At 34.7% G+C, this 23867-nt stretch overlaps 3 protein-coding genes across 3 annotated transcripts; 2 read left to right on the top strand and 1 right to left on the bottom strand.

Annotated features, from left to right (window-relative positions):
- Positions 1 to 8225: 8225 nt before the first annotated feature.
- On the bottom strand, positions 8226 to 15253 carry Synj (synaptojanin). The gene is made up of 16 exons (XM_066402970.1): positions 14992 to 15253; positions 14619 to 14845; positions 13830 to 13963; positions 13617 to 13781; positions 13418 to 13562; positions 13187 to 13360; positions 12881 to 13129; positions 12676 to 12828; positions 11989 to 12622; positions 11672 to 11817; positions 11479 to 11616; positions 11053 to 11428; positions 10821 to 11002; positions 10632 to 10761; positions 10258 to 10578; positions 8226 to 9204 (listed from the first exon to the last, which is right to left on the bottom strand). The coding sequence occupies exons 1-16, from the start codon at positions 15116 to 15118 to the stop codon at positions 9092 to 9094; spliced, it is 3414 nt and encodes a 1137-aa protein (XP_066259067.1). The 5' UTR covers positions 15119 to 15253; the 3' UTR covers positions 8226 to 9091.
- Positions 15254 to 18418: 3165 nt separating this feature from the next.
- Positions 18419 to 20403, top strand: LOC136417234 (uncharacterized). The gene is made up of 2 exons (XM_066402816.1): positions 18419 to 18799; positions 19116 to 20403. The coding sequence occupies exons 1-2, from the start codon at positions 18630 to 18632 to the stop codon at positions 20401 to 20403; spliced, it is 1458 nt and encodes a 485-aa protein (XP_066258913.1). The 5' UTR covers positions 18419 to 18629.
- Positions 20404 to 21093: 690 nt separating this feature from the next.
- LOC136417248 (uncharacterized) lies at positions 21094 to 23764 on the top strand. The gene is made up of 3 exons (XM_066402848.1): positions 21094 to 21485; positions 21774 to 21990; positions 23349 to 23764. The coding sequence occupies exons 1-3, from the start codon at positions 21349 to 21351 to the stop codon at positions 23559 to 23561; spliced, it is 567 nt and encodes a 188-aa protein (XP_066258945.1). The 5' UTR covers positions 21094 to 21348; the 3' UTR covers positions 23562 to 23764.
- The last annotated feature ends 103 nt before the right edge of the window (positions 23765 to 23867 follow it).

Below are 23867 nucleotides of genomic sequence, written 5' to 3'. Positions count from 1 at the left end.
TTGGGCGTATTGAAATGTTAATAACACCCAACAAAATAAGTAAATAATCTCAGTAATTCCAAAGAACTGCACTTAGGATTGCCGCACTAATGCAGTAAAAAAAAAAGAATTTGGGCTCTATTACTTGATCGCCTTTACGTGGCCAACCTACGTCAAGTAATCTTTTCTGAAATAATTTAAAAAACCATTAGAACTTCCTGTCGCCTAAATTTAATCGGTTCCGTCTCATTCTCAGACAAATTCTTAGTAATAGAGGAAATAAACCATAGAACTACCATTTTTTCAAAATAGTTGTAAACTACCATGAACAATTCATTTTAGCACTTACAATGCAAGATTAATTAATTAAAAAAAAAGTTAAATAAATTGTGATTTATAATCGACCCTAAAGAATAAATTAAAAATAGGTGAAACTTTCTATGTTGGTATAAGGGCATTACAATGACCCTTTAAATCGCTAACAATAAGAATATGCAATAGCAGGGCATTTACCTATTATTGTGAGACAACGATGCTTTATAGGGATAGTTTTTTACTTTGTATGTGGGTTACAGGCAATACTTTAATTTCAACAGTAGCCAGTACCTTCATTATTTCTTTTATAAAGAAAATTTGGTCTAGACTGAAAACACCTTAATTAATATATTGAAAGAGCCCCTTAAACGCTGCTTCCTTTATATACACTCACTTTCACATGAAATGCACCACCCAGTAACAATAATAATTAAGTCTTGTAATTTTGGCAAAATATTGCTTCATAGTAGAGTATCAAATGACCAAGCTTTCAGTTAAAAGATACAACATTTGATAATGAAAAAATTAATAATAAGTGACATCGCCTCGTACGGCAATGCAAGCAAGTACTCTTCGCGGTATGTTTTGCAACAAATGGTCAATATCTTCCTGGGGTATTTCATTCCATGCTACCTCAAGATGATGTCGTAGGTCATCCACATTGTTTGGAGGCCTCGGTAAATTTCGAAGACGGCAACTCATCATATCCCAAAGATGTTCGATGGACGATAGGTCCGGTGACCGTGCAGGCCAAGGCAGTATTTCCAATTGTGCTTCTTCCAGGTATCGTCGAGTAATGTTCGCACTATGTGGTCTTGCATTATCCTGTTGGAAAATGCCATTTGGTAAAGTTTGCGTGAAAGGTACTAATACTGGCCTCAGAACATTGTCAATGTAGCGACGTGCGTTTAGGGTGCCTGGAACGAACACAAGAGAATATCTTCGGCCAACACATATCGCACCCCAGACCATAACACTAGGTGTTAAAGCTGTGTGGCGCCTTTCAGAAAATTGCAAATTTCTTCTTTCACCTCGGTATCGTCTGACTCTTCTACGACCATCATTGATCCATAAACAAAATCGCGACTCGTCACTGAAGACGACATTGTTCCACTCATGATTCCAATCAATTCGTTCTTGACACCAGGCCAATCTGGAAGCTTGGTGTTGGGCGGTTAGTGGCAGTCGTAGATTTGGGCGGTATGAATGCAGGCCAAAAGACGAAATTCTTCTGTAAATTGTTGCCATCGACACCCGACGATTTAGAGCTCCCATCCAATCTACTGCAACAGACATTGTTGTTTGAAATCAATCACCAATGGCCATCCGTCTAAGAAGTCGACCTTCACGTGCGTTGCTGCTACGGGGAGGACGTCCAGCTGGACGATGTCGCTGAACCCTTTCTTCAGACCACGAAGACCATATTCTCGCAATCGTGGTGTGGTTCCGATTCATTCTTCGGGCAATCTCACGAAAAGAAAGTCCACCCTCCTTCATGCCGATAATTTGCCCTCTATCAAAATCCGAAACGTGGGAAAAATTTCGACGCTGTCTCACTGGGGGCATTTTGAGATGTCTTGTTCACAGTTCAACAACAAAATAAACTGATATTTCAATGTAAATATTATTTTATTTATTTACAATTGAATAAAAAATCTAATAGGTCGATGACAAAAAAACCACTAGCATTCTTTCTTTTTTACTGAAAGTCTGATCATTTGATACTCCATTATGAAGCATTATTTTGCCAAAATTACAAGACTTAATTATTATTATTACTGGGTGGTGCATTTCATGTGAAAGTGAGTGTAGATATGTACACAGGCATCACCAGTTCAAGTGAAAACATAAGAATCACCTTTCTTAGGCACGGCCTTGGTCATGAATTTTAGATGTTTGACATTTTTATAAGTTTTGAACTGAAAAATCATCACATATCTCACCTCACCAGGAATGCAACATTTTTTAAAGTACTTATTTACGATAGAAACATACTAAAAATCACAATTTATGATTCAGACCTCCTTTAAGGATATGGAAGATTTACTAGGAAAACGGGATATAGTGAGCACTGGCCTTATGGGAGAGCGAGATTAGACGACGGGCCAACTGCGGGAGACCAGGAAGGGCTGCGGACTTTCCTGGTCGGCGATTTTTCTTGGGGTAGGAGGGTAGTGATTAACAAATTCGCCCAGGGCGCCAGGCTCGCTGAGGGGGCCCTGGGTATAGCACGGAGAATGCTTAGATGAATGGATTCTTTCCCAAGTTTATTTCCCCCCGTAAAAACTTATTTTCATGTATTCTTAGGACACATCCACTAACAATTCATTAGAATGAATAGGCATAAAAAAGCCATCTAATAAGATATACTGCGTTCTGCGAAATACTCGCGTCGAAGAAGCAATAAAAAACAAATTCTATGGCCTTAAGGACCATTTAAAAAAAAGTTGCGAAGCGATTTGCAATGGCTGAGGCGTGCGGTAAATGCAGAACGGAAGTATAAAAATATTTTCCAATCGATTTTATATTTAGAAACTATAAAGGGGAACTACGATAGATGGTGATCATAAAGAGTTATAGATTTTTATTAATTCAAAAGTAAACTTCAGTTTCCTCTGGACTAGGATATTTTTAGGTCAAGTGGGTCTCAGGAAATTGGAAGTTGATGTTTTACCAAGAAATATTTATGGAGGAAAATCCGTGCTAATTGAGTAACGAGTGTGTTTATTTAAGAACGCAATTCCAGTTCTGTTCTTAAATTAGTGCGAATTAGAATTTGGGTAAATCTGTGTGTACTAGCGGCGGAATAGATGAGAAGCAAATTGAGTATGCACATTGCGTTGCAACGTAAACAGAACATTAATTTTTATTGCCCAGCAGTAAGCAGTTTACTACTAATTTTTATATTTACTAATTCGATAGAGTCAAATAGAAGCAACCCGGAAAGAATAAAATACTTTATGGTGTGATTTTGTCAATTTCCTGTGCTTTTATAGCGCATTTCAGATTGTAGGTACCTACCAAACATAAATTTACTCATCTAACTTTGAATTGCATTTATTGATCCAAGAAGACTCCAACCTTAACTTGGTGCTGGTGTCCTTCCAAACACAATACTGGGAAAGAATAATGTCTTCCTTTATGATGTTGTGATAGGAATAACTTCGAGGATGTAGTCAGATCCGGCCTAAGAAGAACATAAGGCAGATTAAAAAATAATCAGCAGTATTATCTCTATCTGAAACGCACCACATTGTATAATTTGAAACGAACGTTTTCATACTAACGATAATTCTAGAAGATGACCATATTATCTTAGTTTAACAACCAAGTTGCGGTAATTTTATGAGTATGATTCTCATGTGATGGTTGCGGTTGTTGGTCCACTAGACGAAGGTGTGCATTCATATAAAAGGTCACTTGAATAACATTCTTTTAAAATACCAAAATATATTTTCAAATCAATTTTTAAAAACCAAAATGCCAGCCGCTTAGTTTTAAGGCAAAAATAATAAAAAATTAAAAAGTATATTACTAAAATATGCAAGGTGTCCGGAAATTAACGGACCAAAAAGAAACGGTGGATTATATGGTCGAAAATAAGAAAAAAATGCTTATAAGCATATGCCCAAAAATACTTTGCAGAGGAGCTACAGCCCTTTGAAGGGTGAGCTATGGCACGATTTTTTTGCAATACTGGTAAAACAGTAGCAGTTTAAAACACCGAATTTGGAGTATTCAGACAACTTGACACGTTGAGGAAGCTGAGAGATATATTCTGTTTTGCAAAATGTGAACCAGAGGCGTGAATTTTGGGGGGTCTGTGGAAGATTTTGCTGTAACTTTTTGGACCCAATTTTTCTAGTAACATAAAGGCAAATAATAAAATTTTAAACTACTTTTCAAGAAAAAACTGCTTTTGATTAACCTCTCTAGGGTGCACCGTTTTCAAGTTAACGCGGTTTGAAAGTTTCGTATCTAATTTGATGCTTAATCATTATGATTTAAAATATCGATACATGAGATGTATCGATATTTTAAACGCCGAATTCAACTATATGTATATTTAAGGAAATGAAAATATTTTTGAAAATATATTAAAATAATAGGTAATATTGTTGAGGAAAAAAAGGGTGTTAAAAAAAGTTACAACAAAGTCTTTCTCAGACCCCCCTCCCCCCTTCCAAAATGCACGCCTCTGATTCACATTTTGCAAAACGGGATATATCAGCTTCCCCAACGTGTCAAGTTGTCTGAATACTCCAAATTTGGTGTTTTAAACTGCCACCGTTTTGCCATTATTACAAGAAAATCTTTGCCATAGTTACTCCTTTAAAGAGCTGTAGCTCCTCTAGAAGGTATTTTTGGGCATAAGCTTATAAGCATTTTTTTCTTATTTTCGACCATATAATCCACCATTTCTTTTTGGTTCACTAATTTCCGGACACCCTGCATAGGACTTGTACATTACTTACTCAGTCGGAGACACAAAATGTTCTTAAGCCCATACTGTAAGGGACATATACTAATTCGGTACCTGGCAGCAGTTAATCGGTAGCACTTTTTTAAACGTGTGAAAAGAAATATGAAGACTTATACAACACAGGATGTGAATACGAAGTATGACAAAAAAAAACATACACGTATTGGCAGTTCAATGATCACGTTTTTGACTTTTTCCGATAATGTTATACAAGTTTAAGTTGTCCAAAATTTTCATTGAAACCTTGCTAGGATCGAGCAGGATGTGCTCACATCATTTAACTCAAGTTTTGGACATTAGTTTAGACTAGCCCGATGAGAGTAGAGATAAATATTTTTTGCACCACATCAGTAAAACGATGTTGACGTATAAAACGCCGTTTTATAGCTTAGACGAAATAAATACAATGTCGTTTTAGTTTTCGTTTGATCACATAGATTTTCAATTTATTTTCCCCATTTGCTGGTAATACCATGCACTAATTTACTCCGAACTGTATACTAATTGTCTTAATTTTAATAAATCTTTTTAAATGGAAACAGTGTTGTTCACAGTGTAAGCACCTCGGAGAGTCTGTTAATGTTAAAATATAAAACTCCAGAGGTTCTGCAACGTTTCTTTCATTGTTGAAGTTAGATTGGTAGCTAATTACAATATTTGTAATGCATTACTATATTTATTTTTAAATAATGGATAGGTACCTATTAATTCTTTTAGTTAGCTTGATTTTATCAGTGAGTTTAAGGCTGATTTTAATGTTTTTTAAATGAGAAGTAGGTAGATACCTATTTTTAGGTTTGGACTGCCTATTTTTTTCTGAAATTGTACACTTGATTACTGTCACAAGAAATGTTTGAAATATTTTCCTCCCCTGATGGTGGGTGCGGAGCATTGTACACAAGCTGTCCCGATTAGAGAAAATTACCATGCGCCAGCATTTGAACTGGGCAATATGTACCCAAAATTGATTCAGTAAAAAATGTGCAACTTATGAAGCATCATGTCGAGGCTACCAAATTGGCTACAAATCAGGCAACATCACAGTACACCCCATTACCTGGAAACGAATGAATTTTATGAACGAAAATACAATCAGTTTTTGCCGCTGCCTGAATCTGCTTTAAAAAGCTACATCAATCATCAAATCGAATTTGTAGAAAGCGGTAACATTTGGAGGAAAAACTCTTTTTGTATGTAGTTTATTTAGGGCTTGACAAAAAATTGAGGGAAACGAAAATAGACTGAGAAGAAACGGAAACAGGAAACGAACCTTCACCCACACACGTCATCAGGGTCGAAGCTTGTCCGCCTCAAGTCTTGGGTGTCTTTACCCGCATTAATAATTACGATTCCGTACCTTGGGGTATAACCACAGGGCCGGCTTTAATTTCGAATCGGAATTATTTAAGGAGAGAAACTAGAGACCCTCATATTTCGTTTCAAAATGTTTCAGGAGACCCCAATTATATTATCACTGTGGGATTTATTTCTGCAATTTTGTTGTGTTGCCTCGCAGGATATATTTTATGCGACCCCAAGGACTTCGCTATTTGCAAATCTTTCAATTTTCAAAAAAAGAAAATATTTTATTTATTGATATACTCTCAAAAAAAAACCAAAATGTGAGGTAATAAATTTAATTATCTCAGTCGGGATCTAATTTATGACCTAGATTGCCATAACCTTAACCCATTATTCACTAGAAACACTAAGTGGTTTCATTTTACAACTGTGACCCATTTAGTTGAAAACAAATCTTTCCTCCAGCTGACAGCTTAACGTGAACGCTGAAGAATACCATTTGGAGCCACCTTGCAGTTTGTGCCACTTTTATATGCTTAGAACTTTAATACGGTGAATTATTCCCCCAAAAAAATGAAAACAACATTTGTCATGTAACCTAAATAGGTCGAACACTGAAGAGTACCATTTGGGAGCATCTTACATTAGGTTGTTATTTTAATATACCCAAACCTTTAATAAGGTGAATTATTACCCTAAATACGAACCAATATTCCTCATGAATAGATAGTTGCTCCAGTTCGATGAAGCAGGTAATTAATTTTCAACAATCAACAACCAGTACAAAGGGATAAGCTAACAACAAACACATGCTAATTGAAAGATTTACACTTTCATTAATAAGATTACCTCACCGCAGTAAGGTTCACTTATTGATAAATAATGAACGTTCTTGATTGCAGGAGGCAGTATGTAAAACCCTATGTTGTTTGAAAACCAATATATAAACCTTTGCTGGAATTATTTGCTGTCATTAGTAAAATGTGTTACGGGCGGGATTTGAGCAAATGTGGAAGCCGATTGATTTTAGTTTATTGCACCTCCGGCAAAAGCTAATAAAGCAGTCGCATAATGACTCGTGTATTTGGGAATTAGAGGATAATCGGTTAAAGAAGGGTCTAAATGACAAGCGAATTACTATGTACGTTCATAAATTATGTTCTATGTATTTGCTTGTATAATCAAATAGATCAACCACATTATATTATATTAGAAATTCGATAGATGGTTCTCCAATTTTCTTTTTAATTGAAGGTCGGTGACTAAAAGGAAAACCATTAATCGAAGTTTTCGCTATGTAGCGTAAACTACAGATATTTTTTATATCTAACATCCATCTAGAAGTTTTAAGATTTCGTGCAACAATATCTCATAAAACAACATAACATCAAACAGCACTTTTAAAAACCGCGTTACCTAATTACCTAACAGATATACAGGGTTATTGAAGCATATTTCTCAACCATTAATATATTAAATTCATTTTATAATGCAGAAAATAAGCGTAGAGAATATCTTATAATACTCACTCCGTTTACTTTAACATATTCAGTACAATGACAGACACTGGTGTTTCAGGTTTGCTTCATAACACCACAACAGACACCGGCGTCTGCTAATATTTTGATATGCGAGGCCGCTCGTGCTCCAATTGTAAGTTTAAAACATGTTGTGGAAGGTGTCGTGTTATATTCAAATGTGTCTCGATACTTGGGCTGGATAAAAAATAATCGCAAAGCCCTATTCCTATGGTCATTGCTTTTATGACTGCTACGGTCCTGTAATTAATTTTATTTCACTTATTCACATCACAGGGCCATCGCAAACGCTTCGACTAAAAATTATGAGCTACAGAAAGGTCAAGTGTGTCGTTTTCCGTCGCGCAAACTCGAATTTACTCGACTTAAAGTATCTGCTTAAGGTGTTTACTATTACCCTCCCTTCAACTCGTCATTTATGTATATCCGGAAAATATATTTGCTTTGACCCCCAGATTGAAAATTCTATTATCAGTCAGAGACACACATCTTTAATGCAATATGTAGGTGTTCAATCAGTTTCAATTAGGAGTACATTGAGGGGAGTAGATAAAAGTGATAACAAGACGTTAAATAAAATACTAGGTAACAAAAATCAAAGACTATGGTTGATACTGAAGCAAAAATTCGTTTCTTAAATATTCCGTTTTTCGGATTAAAATTATAACAACGACAACATTAAATGTAACTAACAATTTCACTAGAGGACTTACTCTAACTCTAACGTAAGATAATTTCAATTGGAATGCACATAAACTTATTGCGTTTAAGCAGCTAATTTTTTTTTGATAGCTTTATTTTACTCTACATGTTAAAACTAAATGAAATTACGAAATGGCAAATCGGTGCCTCGATGTTCTTCACAAAACAGACTATAAAATCAAGCCAAACAACATAATAATCGATTAGAATAAATAAACAAACCACCCACAAGATAGCTTATTCCAACCAGGATTCAAAATTACGTTGATTAATTAGATTATAAATGTATGATCAAATATATAGGCAAAATTGATTTATGCGCAATTTGGCGTGGCATTGGAATAAACGCTTTCTGATAATGTGCAGGAAGTTTCATAGTTCGCGTCTAATTTCTAGGAATTCCGCTTAAAAACTAAATTTTTGTTGGGTGTGACTTCAAAAATTCATTAATAAGTTAAGTAACCTGACTATATCAGGCATAATACGTACATGCACATTAAAAAAGATAAATACCTACTTAAAAAAGAATAACAGCCAAATATATTCACAGATAAAGGCAAGAAATAAATAATAAGTAAAGGAATTGGAAAACGACTGTTACAGTAGATAAAAGCCTCGAGGCCATCCCTCTATCAAAATAGCCTCTATACCATTAAGACAGATATTTGAAACTTGTCAACAATTGACACATGAATAGAATTTGCAAACAAAATAAGAAATACTTTGTACACACTTTAAATATTAGACTATGTAATACAATTACAGAAATAAATTATTGCCGAGGTCTTGCCGGTAGAGGTGGGGGAGGAGCTGATCTGGCTGGCACTGGTGGAGGCCGACCTGAAGGTTGATTTTGTTCAGGACGAGGGGGTGGTGGAGGAGGACCTGTTTGGTAAATATATCAATTAATCAATTAATAATAAAAAGTAGCAGTTTGTGTCTATTTACAAGCTTTAATTGCCATTTGAGTTTTAATTGGAGCTTGCGAAGTTCAAAAGACGGTATGTGGGAAACCCTCGGTTGGGGATCATTAAAGGTAAGAGGTGCGATTAGCTTAACAAACAGTCTGCATCTTTTTTATATACAGTACTTGTAGCAACAATGAATAAGATGGTCAGAAATCTGACAATCAACGACTCCAAAATTTACAATAATATGAACACTTGTGAAAATTAAGTTACGAGAATCTCCGAATTTATAATGCATTTCATTGGATCGTCAATAAGCTACCGTAAACGGAATAAATCCATCACATCCAGACATCACACACTCTATCCAGGAAGCACAATTTCAAGTTTTGTATTAATTAGAACTGATGTATGAGAAAATAATAGCGAGTTGTCGCATTTCGCATCCATTAATTTACACATTATTTAGAAAAAATTAATTATGTTAACATGTGGCATGAAATATTGCGTTTACACACCTCGCTAATCACACTAATAGAAGCTCTTAGTCTTGATTGGGTGCATGGGTATTTGAATGATAAAAATGAACATGTGTAAAACAACATCACAATCGAAAAAGTTAACTAAAAGATTCATAAATAAATATAGAGATTGAATATACACACCTATGTCAGTTCATAAAAAGTAATAAACACTGAGGTACACAATCAATAAACCGCAAATGCGGACATAAAAATAGCACAGATAAAATAACCAAATGAGTAATATAATATAAAATGTGATGACGTATCATAAAATGTAAGAAAACTGATTTTATCCGGTATACTAATACAAAGTTCTTAAAAGGATGATATGCCTTGAATTTAGTAAATTATTTTAGAATTTTAGAGTTTCAAAGCTTTAATTATATAATATTTAATTTGCTAAAATATTAATACTTAAATTTGCTTAATACGTTTTCTATATTTCCACAATAAACCCATTACACATACAGTACAACACCTAACAAATAAACGAAACTTAAACTTACAGATTGGCTCAGGAATATCAACTTGATCATCTCCAATTTCCTCATAAATCCCTCCATCTTGGTCCATTGAGGTCATCGACGGAAGATCCGGAGGAGGCATGCTAGGTGGGACACTGGTCATGGGAAAACTTGCAGTTGATTGAACTGGGGGAGGAGGAGGGGCGGGCTTTGCTGGTATGCTAATAACTCCAGCTCTTGGAGGAGGTTTTTTAATTGGAGAGGATGTGGGAGTTTTTACTGAAGGTGGTGGAGGACGGGTAGGTGGAGAGGGGCGCCCGGGGGGTTGTGATTTTTGAGATTGCACATCAGGAATTCCTAGACCTGGGATAAATACTAAAGAATGAAAGGGATGTTCAAGATTATTCAGTACTTACAGTTGTAATCAGATTGAGTAGGGATCGAATATAAAGGAACCGTGTTGCTGGTGCACAGTTCGATTTCGCTTTTGGCATGTTCGACCCAGTCAGGAGTTTTTAATGATAAGGTCAGTTCGCAATCTTGGATCTAAATTTACCAAAATACATTCAAATCGAAATACAAAAAAAATCTTTCAAATAACCTACCCATAAGACGCCAACAGTTTTCTTCATGGCCTCAAGTACTGACTGGCCATCTCTAAAGGTAATCCACATCTTGTCACCAACAAACCTTACCAATATCGTTTCTCCAAATTGTGCAAACTCCTCAAGAATAATCCTTACCATATCATCATCAAACACGCTTCCTTCTTCTTGATCTAGTTCACCTAAACGGCAGATTTAATACACTCTACGGCATTTGACCATCAAAGCTTACTTTCACAATGCACGATGATGGTGGCGTCTGGAGGGCCCATATCCTTTATCACCTCGTAAAATACTTCTTCTCGTTTAGTGTCATGTAGTACTCGGCATTCCACATCTATGACCGCAATAACCGGCCTATGGTCACTCTGTTTGAGTTCTGCTCTACCGTAATGAATCAACTGCCCTGGTGACCACGTATCTCCATTCCCATGCATTTCCGGGGAATGTTTTCGTCTTTTCCATAACACTCGATCAGTCCATGCAGGAGCCCGACACTTTTCGCTGGTATCATAATCGTCGCTAAAGAGATCGTACTTGTATGTAGGAGGGAAAGCGATCTTCCCTTCAATGAAATTCTTAAATACATTGCCTTCTTCTTGCTGTTTCTGTAAACATTGAAATTAATTGAAGTCTCAACTCACGGAAAATTTCTTACTCGCAGCTGATCATTATCCAAAATAGTATCAAAATTTCCTTGCTTAACCAACTCCTTAAGTTCATCTTTATCCATGTCCACCCTGTAATTGAAATCCCCGCACCAGAAGAGATATTCATGAGAATTAAGAGAACGATTCTAAAAAATATATCGCTGTTCGTCTGAAAATAAACTTGAAATCAATGAAGCGTACCATCGGAAATGCAATCTTCCTTGTGATTTCGTTATAATCAGCATTGCGTTCATTAACCTGTGATTGACCCGCTGCGAAATGAGCGCAAACGAAGCAGATGGAAGTGGCGTGGAATACTAGACGAATTGCTGCTGCTCCTTTATTTCCTGATAATTTTAATAAAGTATATATGAAACACGAAATCAAATTCAACTACAATTTTCAAAAAATTAAATCAAACTGTTACTAGAAGAAAAACCTAATTATAAAAATTTTGGCTAATGTTTTACATTAAACAAAACTGAAACCCTTAGAAATAAGAATACCAAACTTTTTACCTGTATGTCCTCCCAATCCAGTTTTCACAGAGTCCACAGCAACATCCTTAATAAACGGAACATGTTCAGGTCTAACAAAAACATACAAGCACACTCCAACTAGCTGCTGGTAAGTTATGAGGACATAAGGGCAATCTCTGGAGAGAACTTTTTGAAGTTCCAAGGCCCATGCCTTCGCGTTTTCAGTGCTAGAATTCACGATGTTGGCTGCATTTAAATCAACAATTTCCTCAAATCCTATTGCATATATATCCACTGGTGTCATTCTGTTCACGTCTGAATGACTGGTATCTACTAAACTTTGATTATTCTTGTGATTATCCAAAAGCCAATCAGAAAGTTTAATATCTTTGAAAACTAGGCTTCTAAAGTGTTTGCCTCCATTTACATTGTATGTACCTACTGCAATTCTCACTTGCAAAGGCTCAGTGTATTCAGTGTATCTTTTGCACATTTCTCTTAAGACAGGTGGAGGTGCATGTAGAGTATTGTATGGAAGCAAGTTCCTGGCTCTATCAGCAAGCTCTGTTGATAATGAAGAGCCCAAAAGAAAGACATCTATGGCTTCTTGCTTAGAGTTATCTAATAAATTATTCTGTATAGTCCTGGCTGCTGATCGTGCACCATCAATTATCTACGTAAAACTTTACTGAAAAAAATTGAAGATTACCGTGCAGGAAACTTTACCTTTGACCCTCCTTGAATTGCACCAGTTCCAGCATAAATTTTGCTGATTTCATTGCCATTGTAAATCCACATTTGCCGAAAAACTTCCTCAAATCTAGATATTGTGTTTTTCTTGTCAACCAATTGCATTGATTGCAATTGCCTTATTAGAATCTACAATTAACTCTCCAATAAAATTACAATTATTTCTAAATCAAGGGAATACCTCCAAGCCTAAAAATGTTTGAACACAATTTGTTCTATCCAAACAATCCAAACAATTTGTCCGAAGAGTTCCTGTTTGTAAGCTATAAACAGCTTTTCCGTCAGCATGAAAGTAAGAAAATTCCTGCAATTGCTGATCAACCTTAGCTTTGAGCTTTTGTAAGTTCGCCTGATTTCCACCCCTAACTTCTTGATGGTAATCAAAAACTACGTGGGGAATGTCTATATGGGATGACTCTTTATGATGTTTCTAAAGAATTATTCATTTCTGATTAAGTTTTCTTAATTTACGTTCTACTTAACTTACCTGGAATTCTTGACTAAGTGTTGCTTCTCCTTCTTTACTACCAATTAAACTAGTACCTAATAAATTAACTATCACTTGTTTGCCATAACGCTCCTTAATCATCAACATATGTCTATCGAATGCAGCTTTGGATGCCTCATAACCTCGCGAAATCCTAACCTTATGTGACCCTACCTAATAATTTTTATCTTTAAGCTGTAAGAAAGACCTGATAATAGGTATAATATTAACCTGAACTCCTGGCTGCTCCCAAAATAAAGGAACAGAGCCTCGGGTCTGGATGTAAGAAGACACTTCATTGTCTAAATAAATTACTTGCTCAGTTTCCACAAAATTTGCAACATGACCCTCATCATTTGTACCTCGTACATTAAATCTATAAAATAATCATTTCTAACATTATTGTGACAAGTGTAAGTCATAAAATTACCGAGTGCCAGCCCTCTCACAACTCAGTCTTGAAATAACAGCTGCTAAAGCTTTTTTGGATCCCACATACACAGTTCTAATTTCAACAGAACCACACATAGTTTTCAATAACCAACTATTGCAGTCTACTCCAAATCTGAGTAAATGTACATGTAACAAGCGGTTCCTACAATAAATGCATATAAAAAGTTCAGAGGGAGATGATGAGACTCACCAGAAAAACCTATTATCTGTTGTAGATGTTTGTGTTCGTCTTTGAGCACATAATGTAAGATCAAAAGGTGTGCCGCTAGCAGCACCAGAGTACCAGGCAAAATAGAATGTTCCAGAGTTTAACAGTTTTCTTACCTGAAATTAATACAAAAAGGTGTAATTAATTTTATTATAATATTAAAGCGTAACACAAAAATTCAGTAATTCAAACAACTTTTTTTCAAATGATGTGTACAACTGTGTATTTTTTTAAACTTGGATTCTCTGCACCTCTATACACACCTATGCCTGGTTAATATTACCATTATGTGTACAATTTGCATATTTTTTCTATTATTAATGTTTGAACATTGACACTTTTTGAAAGTTTCTTGCAAAATATAAGCTCCCCTAATTTGGCCCTAATTTAATTTTTTGGTATCCATACATCATCTGGGTTGAAAGGTCTTGTTATTGAATTATATACATATGTTGCACTTTACATATAACTTTTAAAAAATTGTGTTTTATGTTGAAGAACAATGACAATTCCATATAGACTAATGGACTCCTTGTGCCTACCTATTATTGTAATATGTAATTTTTAAAATATATGTAGCAGAATGATCAGTTTTGAAATAGGGCAGGATCAACAAAATTTTATCTACCAACATGAGTTGGAAACCATCCCAATCTATTACTTGAAGTTTTGCTGCTACTCATGTAAGAACAATTCATATTATCATCTGTGCATTTGAGCAAACTCAATCTATCTCTTATTGACCTAACAATCACATTGACATTTACATACCTCTCCAATTTTGTCCTCATTTTGTGGATGATGTAAAGGGACAAACTGTGTTTGTGTTATTCGAAAAATCTCACATTCCCCAATCTTGCCGATAGAAAAACAGCCTGTAACCATGACAAGATACAACAGTGTTGACTCTCCCGAGTACACTTGGAGTACCCCCAAACATCCATATGCATCTAACATTTTTGTGTACTGTCTCTTGACAGCTTCAGTTTCTTGTACAGCTGGAAGAACCGTGTAAAAAGTATGAATAGCGACTATCTGATAATGAGTTTTCAATTGATATTATCTCGGACAACTTTTAAGTGAACACTAGTTTAATATGGGATTAAGCCATCAAATAATGCTAATTTGTGATGGATATACTCACATAATACTGCCACAGCCTGCGATTCAAATAATAGAGTATTTTCCTTAGTTTTATGTTCCAGTAGGACACTGTGGGGACTTGGTGGGATACTTTTTTCAAAAACACGAAAAGCCTTGTACATAGCCATTTTACTGATGTGTATTATTGTTGATTAAATCGGGATTTAACGAGCTTTTGCCCCTTTAATTCATTACTTTTAGCATTTAATAAATTATTTATCTTTTGATAAAACACAACACCCCCTTTCACCTTCACCTTTCTCCTAAAAGGTAAAAAAAATGTTTGACTTTGACAATATCTGAGTTGACGATTGGCATGGAGCATATAGTTCAGGCTATCTCTTTTTGACAACGAGAAGAACAGACAGAGACGACAATAAACCTGACGTGATGGCAAGAGTTTGGAATGGTTTTATTTAAATTTGGATAGACAAATTGGTTCTTTTTGTTGAATTAAATTTACCGCTTTTTTATTACACTAATTCATAGAAAATTCGGTATTCATTTCTGAAGATCGGCTTACCGTTCGAATAAAGAAAATGGAATTTTTAAATAATGTATAATTTGCTTGACCCTGTCGGAAATTAATTTTCAAGTTAATTTTCCCAATTAAAATTTATATAAAATTAAAAGCTAACAGAGCAAAACAAACGGAAACAAAACGTAGGGCAACAGGTTCATTGCGCTACTGCACTACATTTGAACACACTACTTAATTCTACTTAAAAACGTACCCTGAGTAAGTATTAATCAGTTCGCCGACCGACTGAAACACGTCAATTTAGATTCTGAAATTACATCCTGCAACGTAAAAATTTCATTCCTAAATTCAACCCCTTTTGTGTGCCGGTCGTAACTCCCAAATTTTTAAATTGGGAGTATGGGTTTGTGATAACTCATTCAAAAGGTCTTTTCGTCCTCCATTCAAAATTGCTTTGGTTTTAAATTTTATTGCAAAGAACAATATGAAAAAAACTAAATTCGTGTAATTGACGCAATTTCCATGATCCTATTTCAAACTCATTTTTCTCGAAAACTATCGCAAATGTCGACTTTCAACAAGAATTTCGATATAAAAAATACATGTTTTAAGTGAAAAAAGGCACACTCAGAAACTAACTTTTATGCGCGTATATGCAAAACAAATGGTTTTTCTATACATCTCTATATGAAGTTGTCGATCTATTTTTGGGCCTGGGACATGTAGGAACTTATGATACATTGTATATGAAACAACTTATATGTATATCATAAGGGAACTTTGTGTTATCACATTCTGAATTGCCGCTTCTAATAAACGAGCTGGTGACCCACAAATAAAATTAAGTAGAACCTGTGGACGAAAGAGGTAAACAAGATCTTAGGAAACCTGTCGTAACCGTGGTGCAGTTTCTGATAGCTGACATGTATATAGGGTGATTCAGAGTTGTGGTGCCAAAAGCCTAGGGGGTATTCATCTCAACAAAATATCAAAAACAGTTCATGTGAACATGAGTCCGGAAATGCTTCATTTCCGAGATACAGGATGTTAAAGTTTAAGAAAAAATTGAATTTTTTATTAATAGCTTAAAAACGCTTCAGCCGATTTGAAAGAATCTACTAAAAATAATACATTTTAGTCTCTTGACTTTTTTCCGTATCTCGTTTAGTTATCGAGAAAAAAATACAATACCATACTTCGACACGTCTCTGAACTCGAGAAGGAAAAGTAAAAAAAAACATCAAAAGAACTTGTCTTAGTATTAAAAATACCGGAATTTAAGGTCTTGTCCATTCTAAAGATTATTTTATTTCGTGTGTTTATTGTAAACGCTCCGCATTTATTCGAGTTGCAATTTAAATTTAAGTTGCAATGCCTGCATCGAAGCAGGGGGTTGTCAGTTCGAACATTTGTTATAATTTTGTTAGCACTTATTAATTTACAAAATTGTATTTTTGATTTGTACCCACTCTGAAGATGGGAAGTACTTAGATATGCATTTTAAAGACAAGTTCTTTTGATGTTTTTTAAAACTTTTTCTTCTCGAGTTCAGAGACGTGTCGAAGTATGGTATTGTATTTTTTTTCTCGAAAACTAAGCCAGATACGGAAAAAAGTCTAGAGACCAAAGTGTACTATTTTTAGTAGATTCTTTCAAATCGGCTGACGCGTTTTTAAGCTATTAATGAAAAACTCAATTTTTTCTTAAACTTTAACATCCTGTATGTTGGAAACGAAGCATTTCCGGACTTATGTCATATGAACCTTTTTTGATATTTTGTTGAGATGAATACCCCCTAGGCTTTTGGCACCAAAACTCTGAATCACCCTGTACAAGGTGTCACATATAAGAATGAGCAGCTTGGGGATCTTTGAAATGGTAAGAAATATGAAGTAAGTTAAATGGGACAAAAGTTACATGTTTTAGAACCTTTTAGTCAGAATTTTAGAACGAAACCGGGCCGGCTTTAGCAAGTCTGGCGCCCTGGGCGAAATTTTTAATCATCTTCCCCCACTTCTAGGAAAAACCGCCAAGCAGGAAAATCTTCTGCCCTTTGTGCTCCGTCGCCCAACCTCTCCTCCCCTTCCCCTCTTACCCTATTCATAAAGCATGCTGAAACGGAATGCCTATTTTAAAATTTGGAAAACCTCAATTTATTCTAGAAACATTGGAAAACATATTGAAAATATTTTAAAAACCGACTTATTTGGAAAATGTTCTAATTGGAAAACTTCAAGTGGAGTTTAAACTGAAGGTATACAATCAGGCCTCTTTAGTTCAGGCTATTTTAGTTCACGCCAGAAGCGTACTTGATTTACACTATTCAATTGATGACACCCATTTTAAATAACATAACAAGTGTTTTATTTACGAAAATGTTATTTGGATCACTTTAACTCTATCTCCATGTCAGTGCACATGTTAAACTGATCATGAGAAACTGATATATAGATCAGTAAAATTGGTTTAGGCAATATTTACTTGATTTTGACATTTAATCACTTTTTCAGCGGTTTTTCCTTCTGCTTCCTTAATTAAATTAATAAAAATTGAATAATTTATTATATTTTCTCACGACCCCCTATGAAATTAATCATGAGTAATGGGATAGTAGTATCAATGAGCGAAAATTTTGATTCTTAAATTTTAAATTTAGAAAATTATCTACCTACATGCATTAGGCAAATTATTTACACAAAAAATAAATAAAATAATAACAAAAGAAATGAAGGATAACAAAACCAAACTGAATCACTCGTTTGCTCAATAATCGATCCAAATCTATTTCAGTGCTAATCAATCTTAAGCTGTAAAACAAACTATCTAGGTCAATCGAAGTTGACATGATCTAATAAACTTTTCCTAAAGTGATCTTCTAAATATCGCACGTGAAACATCTTGTAACATGGAGACAGCAGACAATATATTTACTATGCAAATAAAGAACAACAGTAAGTCCATATATGGGTCACGAAGACATAACCAAATAGACTATGCATAACTGTAACAACGATTTAAAACTAATTAACACCCTCAAGGTGTAATGTTTGTGAAGATGTCCGGCATGTAGTCTTCCTTTATCTATAGCAAATCAGTAGACAATCACTCGTGATTCAACCCAAAGCTTGAATGTTAAGCTTCGTGTTTGTTTTCGCAAAATGAAACATGCTTTAATCTTTGGATTAGTGCTATGCTTCGTTAAGTTTCACAAGTGTTTTCCACATGATTCTCCGATTATCTCAAAGTATGCCAGAGTTGCAGTATGGAGTAACAACACAGACTCTTCTACCGGAAGGAACATTAAAAGTGGAAGTTTGTGGAATCACAGGTTTGTATCCCTAAAGCAAATAGTTTATGAAATTGCAATACATATTTTGCAATTAAAGATTATGCTTTCTTGATTTAGCTAATCTGGCTTAAATTTCACTTTCTCCCTTACGTTCCTTAATTTGTTCGCTTTTTCCTAGCGTTTTATTTTGTTAGATCCTAATATTTTCACGCTAATTTTGTAGCACTTTTCTTCAATACCCAATTTAAATAACTTTTTTATAATCAATCAAGCTGTTTAAAATAAACACAGTTTACAAAAAATCCGATTCTCATGATTAGTCCTTCGAATATTTATATACTTATTAATTTTTTAGGATAGATGCAAATGTTCCGACTTCTAAAGCCAAGAACCCTTCCGTCGTGTACCAGTATCCAGTCTACCAAAAACCGGACTCTAAGGTTGATAAGAAAACGGAACATGTTCCTGGAATAGGAGAAGTAATCGTTGCCAGCGCACAGGACCGCTTCGAAGCACGCCCTCATTTCGCTTATAATGGAAAAAGTTTGCCCACTTATCTACCTCCAACTGCGCCTAAGCTTAGTGATACGCCTACACCTTCCTATTTGCCATCATCTACCCGTGCACCTGCTCCCTCAATAGCTGCGCCAAATGGGGATTTGTACAACTCCCCATATAGTTCGTACAATCCTCCAGATTTCAAGGCTGATGACTCCGAACCCAACGATTATCCACCGAACAATCATAATTATGGCGATTCCGGACCTTCAATGCCTTCAGTGAAGAATTTGTCACCAAAAGGAAGTGCGAAGGGAAAAACTCCTGATTCTTATGTATCATTAGGACCACCCCTAGCTTCGCATGGTGATGATCAATCGCATGAAAGTGACGACGATAACCATGACCAAGATCATCAATCCGATTTTGAGCCGTATCATTATCATCATGACTTTCAAGAGGAAAAACCTCCAGCAGATCCCATGACAATGTACAAGCAAAAGGAAGGACCTCCGCATCCTCCAAAAGGAGTTGATGACGTGTACTACCCTCCTGATTTTCCCCAAGATCAGATTCCTCATAATCATGGAAGCGATCACGACGATCATATGATGAAGGATGATATGATGCCATCAAGTGATATGATGGCGCCAAATGATATGATAGTACCAGGAGACATGATGCCTCCTGATGACATGGACGAAGGGAAATCTATTGATTCTGAAGATCATCATGTGCAAGAACCACCTTCTTCTCTATTCCCGCACTATCTCTATGACCAACATCACTACGATCACCACATCTATGAAGAAATTCCTCACACAACAATGGCTCCAGCAAAGGAAGACAAACGTGTCAGCAGTACTCATTACAGCTACTATTATTTAGGACGCAAGCTTTGGTACATCCCTCTTTACTTCAGCATCTATTTCATTATTTACGTAACAGTACTTATAGTCAAATCTATTGTCAGGCATAAAGTGAAATTAAAGTATAAGTGGTACGAACATGATAGTAGCAAGGAAGCAAGGAGCCTCAATTTGGATAATATTAAGGAAGAAGAGGTCACAGAGGTTCACAGAATTGTGGGTTCGGGTTTGAAAAATGCGATCTCCAAATATAATAGTGTTCTAGCTATGAAATAAAATGTTAGATATAACGCAATTTTGTTTTTTTTTAATTTAGTATGTTTTTTCTTGCTCCTAAAAATGGGAATAGTGCATATTTTGAGTTTGAAATTAAAAGATTTTGAATTACGTGTTAAAATTCAATTTTTTTACTGTAAAATTAATTTTCTGTCTGAGAAAGTACTTAATTTGGCACAGACTTTCAATTTTTAAATATAATATTTCTAAAATAGATATATTTTATTAACAGGTATTCTATGATAGAAGCTCGTTTAGCACAAATTATAGATTTTTTTTTGAATTTCATAAATTTCTCACTCAGAAATTTTTCTAAAGCTACTTTTTTGAAAATGTTTAACTTTTTTCAATAGTATGTTGAGAATTATAATTTAAATTCATTTTGAATATTTAGAAAAACTGAAAATAGCCCTTTAACGGCATCTAAGATCACAAGTACCATTAATGAAAATAAATAAAAAATTTGCTATTAACAACACTAAAATATGGGTTGTAATAGACCTTAGATCATAGTAGACTGTTATGAGCCCACCCAATTCAGTACAACACAGTACCATTAAAACGGTTGTTCGGGTGCCTATTAATGAAAATGGAACTAATTATTTCGTTTATTTTATGAATCAAAGACAATTGGAAAAAAATAATGGCATATTGGGGTATTTAAGTAAAACCTACTTCACTTGGTACTTCAACGATATATCAGTGATTTACAATCTAGGTGCCTATATTTGTAATATAAATTATGGCAAAAGAACCTATTTTCCGTTAAACAAACATGGACCAGATAATAACAATTATCACTTATTCATCACTGAAACCCGCACTTAGTATGGTGTCATCTTTGATTTCTCACAGTTGATAGTTCCGAATTGGAACAATTTAGAATATCGGAAGCGGTGCAATTTTTGATAGTGCATTATTGCAATTCGAAAAACTTCTTTAAAAATGTGCTTCAAATATTACGTTTTTCTTTCGTTTTTAATAAATTTTGCTCGGTGTGCCACGGTGTCTAAAGCTACTACGGAACTAACTTTAGCAGTAGCTACGACGGAAAAAATGAAACCTACATCAGAAAAAACTGAGTAAGTATTTTAATATTAAGTTAAATTTTTAAAAGTTTAAATTATTAAACATAAAATATGATATAGTGACGAAAGAATCATTTTCCTTCTATCTTGTCTTCGGCTTCTTAGAACCTTTGCATAAATTTGACTTGACACTAAGGCATACACTTGCACACATTTGATTCCCCATCACCTTACATCAGGCACGACATAATTATTTGAAAATCTTTCCTCATATCGAAGTCCTCAAATAGATAAACATTTTCTTACTTTCGATTATCTACATTGAAATGGTGCTTATTTTAGTTATGAAAAAGGTTTAGAAGACTATGACGAAGCCCAAGAAAATATGAGGCAAGCCAGAGGTATGTCGATGGATGATATCATATATCATGATGACCATCATGACATTCCTACAGAAGACATGAAGGAAAAACCAAAAGCAGTAATAGAAGACCCTTGGGAGGGTTATTACGATTTCATTATTAATGAGGGCAGTTTTAAGTTTTGGGCTGCATTTCAGGTAGGCAATTATTTCCCTCTGTTAATTACACGACACATAGTTAATAACACAAAAAATTTTAGTCTGTGCTGCCTTGATTGTTCTTTGCTTATGAAAAAGAGGTTTGTTTGGGCTTTGTATACCGGGTGTTTCTTAAACATACAGCGCAAATTTAAGGGTATATTTTTTGAGTTAAAGTAAGAAAAAAAGTTGTTATAAACATACGTCCGGAATCGCTACATTTACATTCAAATTCAAAATCATACATTCAAAACAGAGGTGTTGAAAAGATTTGGGTAGTCATTTGGAAGTAGACTAAGCTTAAGTATCTTGGTAGTAATGATATTAAACACTTTCTGTAGATTTTAACGAATACATTTCATTTATTTTTTATTTTTTTACTTGTATTAAGTTAGTTCAGATGTATTCAAGAATTCGGATTTTAAAAAGTATCAAAAAATATTAAGGGACAAAATAGTTCAATGATCCGTCGCGTTATTCGAAATAATTGTATATTACCAAAAGCTTCAATTCCGACAAACCAATTCCGTGGACACATCCCTGAAATTTTTGGATAAACTTTGATATATTTAAAAGGCAGACTATCATATTGTTAAGTTATAAAACGTTGAAAAATCCGAATGCATGTTTATAGGACTTTTTTATTTTGATTCAAAGAATATCTCCTTAAAGTATCGTATGTTCAGGAAACACTGTATAAAAGCAATTAGCACAAAGACCGTTTGGGACAAATATTTTATTAGCAGTTCACTGTACAAATAATCGTTGAATGTTGGCCATTGTTTTCTTTTAATTACATCTCTTTCTATAGTTTGTTTCGCCTACTTATACAAGCTTGTCCCCACCTAATAAAATTTATCCACATATTCTTTTTACAAAAATTTTACAATTTGGCTGAATTTGCCCTCTATGGAAGTTCTCAGTTTTCCAGTATAAAGACTGTCAAAGTTTCAACTATTTTTTTCATTTTTCCTACATTTCCAGGAAATTTTTGAAATATTTTATTCAAATTTTAACGTGAAAATATTCATTTGGGTTTACTCTGCTAGAGGTTCACATGAATGCTAGAATATACAAGTTGATGTTTCCCATGGGGTCAAATACTCATTTATCCTCTCTAATTTTTATATGTTAGGCCCCTCACAATTTCTTTCCGAAACATCGAAATCTCGATTAAATTTTGAAACTGTTCATCCGCGTAATTTTACTGTAGAGCTGATAGCGTTTTGGAACCTATACCATAGTAGTTTTGCACTAAAATATATGAATAAAGTTTGGCTCATTAAGTGTGAACACTCTATATATTACATTTTCTTAAATATTTTAATCTGAATTCCCAACTTTTAAATCAATTTTAGCTTGCCACTGCAGCCCTTTTGATCTATTCAGCTTTTGCGGCAGTGTACTACGCCAAATTCAACGTTATCACCACAGATTACGATTACTACGACGATATTTATGGAAGAGGCAGATCAAACTCCGAATCATCTTTTTCGAATTTATGGTCGGGATTATCATCAGAAACATTCCAAAGGATATTGGATGCGATTTCGTCGAAGAAATATACGTAGAACTTGGTCATGCCCAATGAGAGTGATTGGGGACATAAGTGGACATAAGTATTAATTTGTGGTGAATATCAGTTTTAAGTGTATAAATTATTTTATTGGCAACGGAAAGCTAATGCAGATGTATAGTCTTAAAATCTAATACTTGATATTAGATTTTAAATATGAGTATTTAAAAGTGAGGATCAGTGCAATTGAGCCTTAGCTTTCTGATGCCTAAATAAGCTTCGCTTCTCTACAAGCACATTTCCCCTAGGTGAATTAAATGTTTTTATTTTTTACGCAAGGATTTTATTTTTAAGTGAGAAA

The sequence above is a fragment of the Euwallacea similis genome, chromosome 27, assembly GCF_039881205.1.
Source record: "Euwallacea similis isolate ESF13 chromosome 27, ESF131.1, whole genome shotgun sequence".
Classification (NCBI taxonomy): Eukaryota; Metazoa; Arthropoda; class Insecta; order Coleoptera; family Curculionidae; genus Euwallacea; species Euwallacea similis.
The sequence above is the reverse complement of the archived record's forward strand: the minus strand, read 5'-3'. Positions and strand labels throughout refer to the sequence as shown.

Coding starts and splice junctions, on each gene's coding strand:
- LOC136417234 (XM_066402816.1), top strand. CDS start 18,630: ATGAAACATGCTTTAATCTTTGGATTAGTGCTATGCTTCGTTAAGTTT. Junction 18,800..19,115: donor GGAAGTTTGTGGAATCACAG/GTTTGTATCCCT, acceptor TTAATTTTTTAG/GATAGATGCAAATGTTCCGA.
- Synj (XM_066402970.1), bottom strand. CDS start 15,118: ATGGCTATGTACAAGGCTTTTCGTGTTTTTGAAAAAAGTATCCCACCA. Junction 11,818..11,988: donor TGGATTGGGAGGACATACAG/GTAAAAAGTTTG, acceptor TAAAATTATCAG/GAAATAAAGGAGCAGCAGCA. Junction 11,617..11,671: donor GGAAGATTGCATTTCCGATG/GTACGCTTCATT, acceptor TATATTTTTTAG/AATCGTTCTCTTAATTCTCA.
- LOC136417248 (XM_066402848.1), top strand. CDS start 21,349: ATGTGCTTCAAATATTACGTTTTTCTTTCGTTTTTAATAAATTTTGCT. Junction 21,486..21,773: donor CCTACATCAGAAAAAACTGA/GTAAGTATTTTA, acceptor TGCTTATTTTAG/TTATGAAAAAGGTTTAGAAG. Junction 21,991..23,348: donor AGTTTTGGGCTGCATTTCAG/GTAGGCAATTAT, acceptor AATCAATTTTAG/CTTGCCACTGCAGCCCTTTT.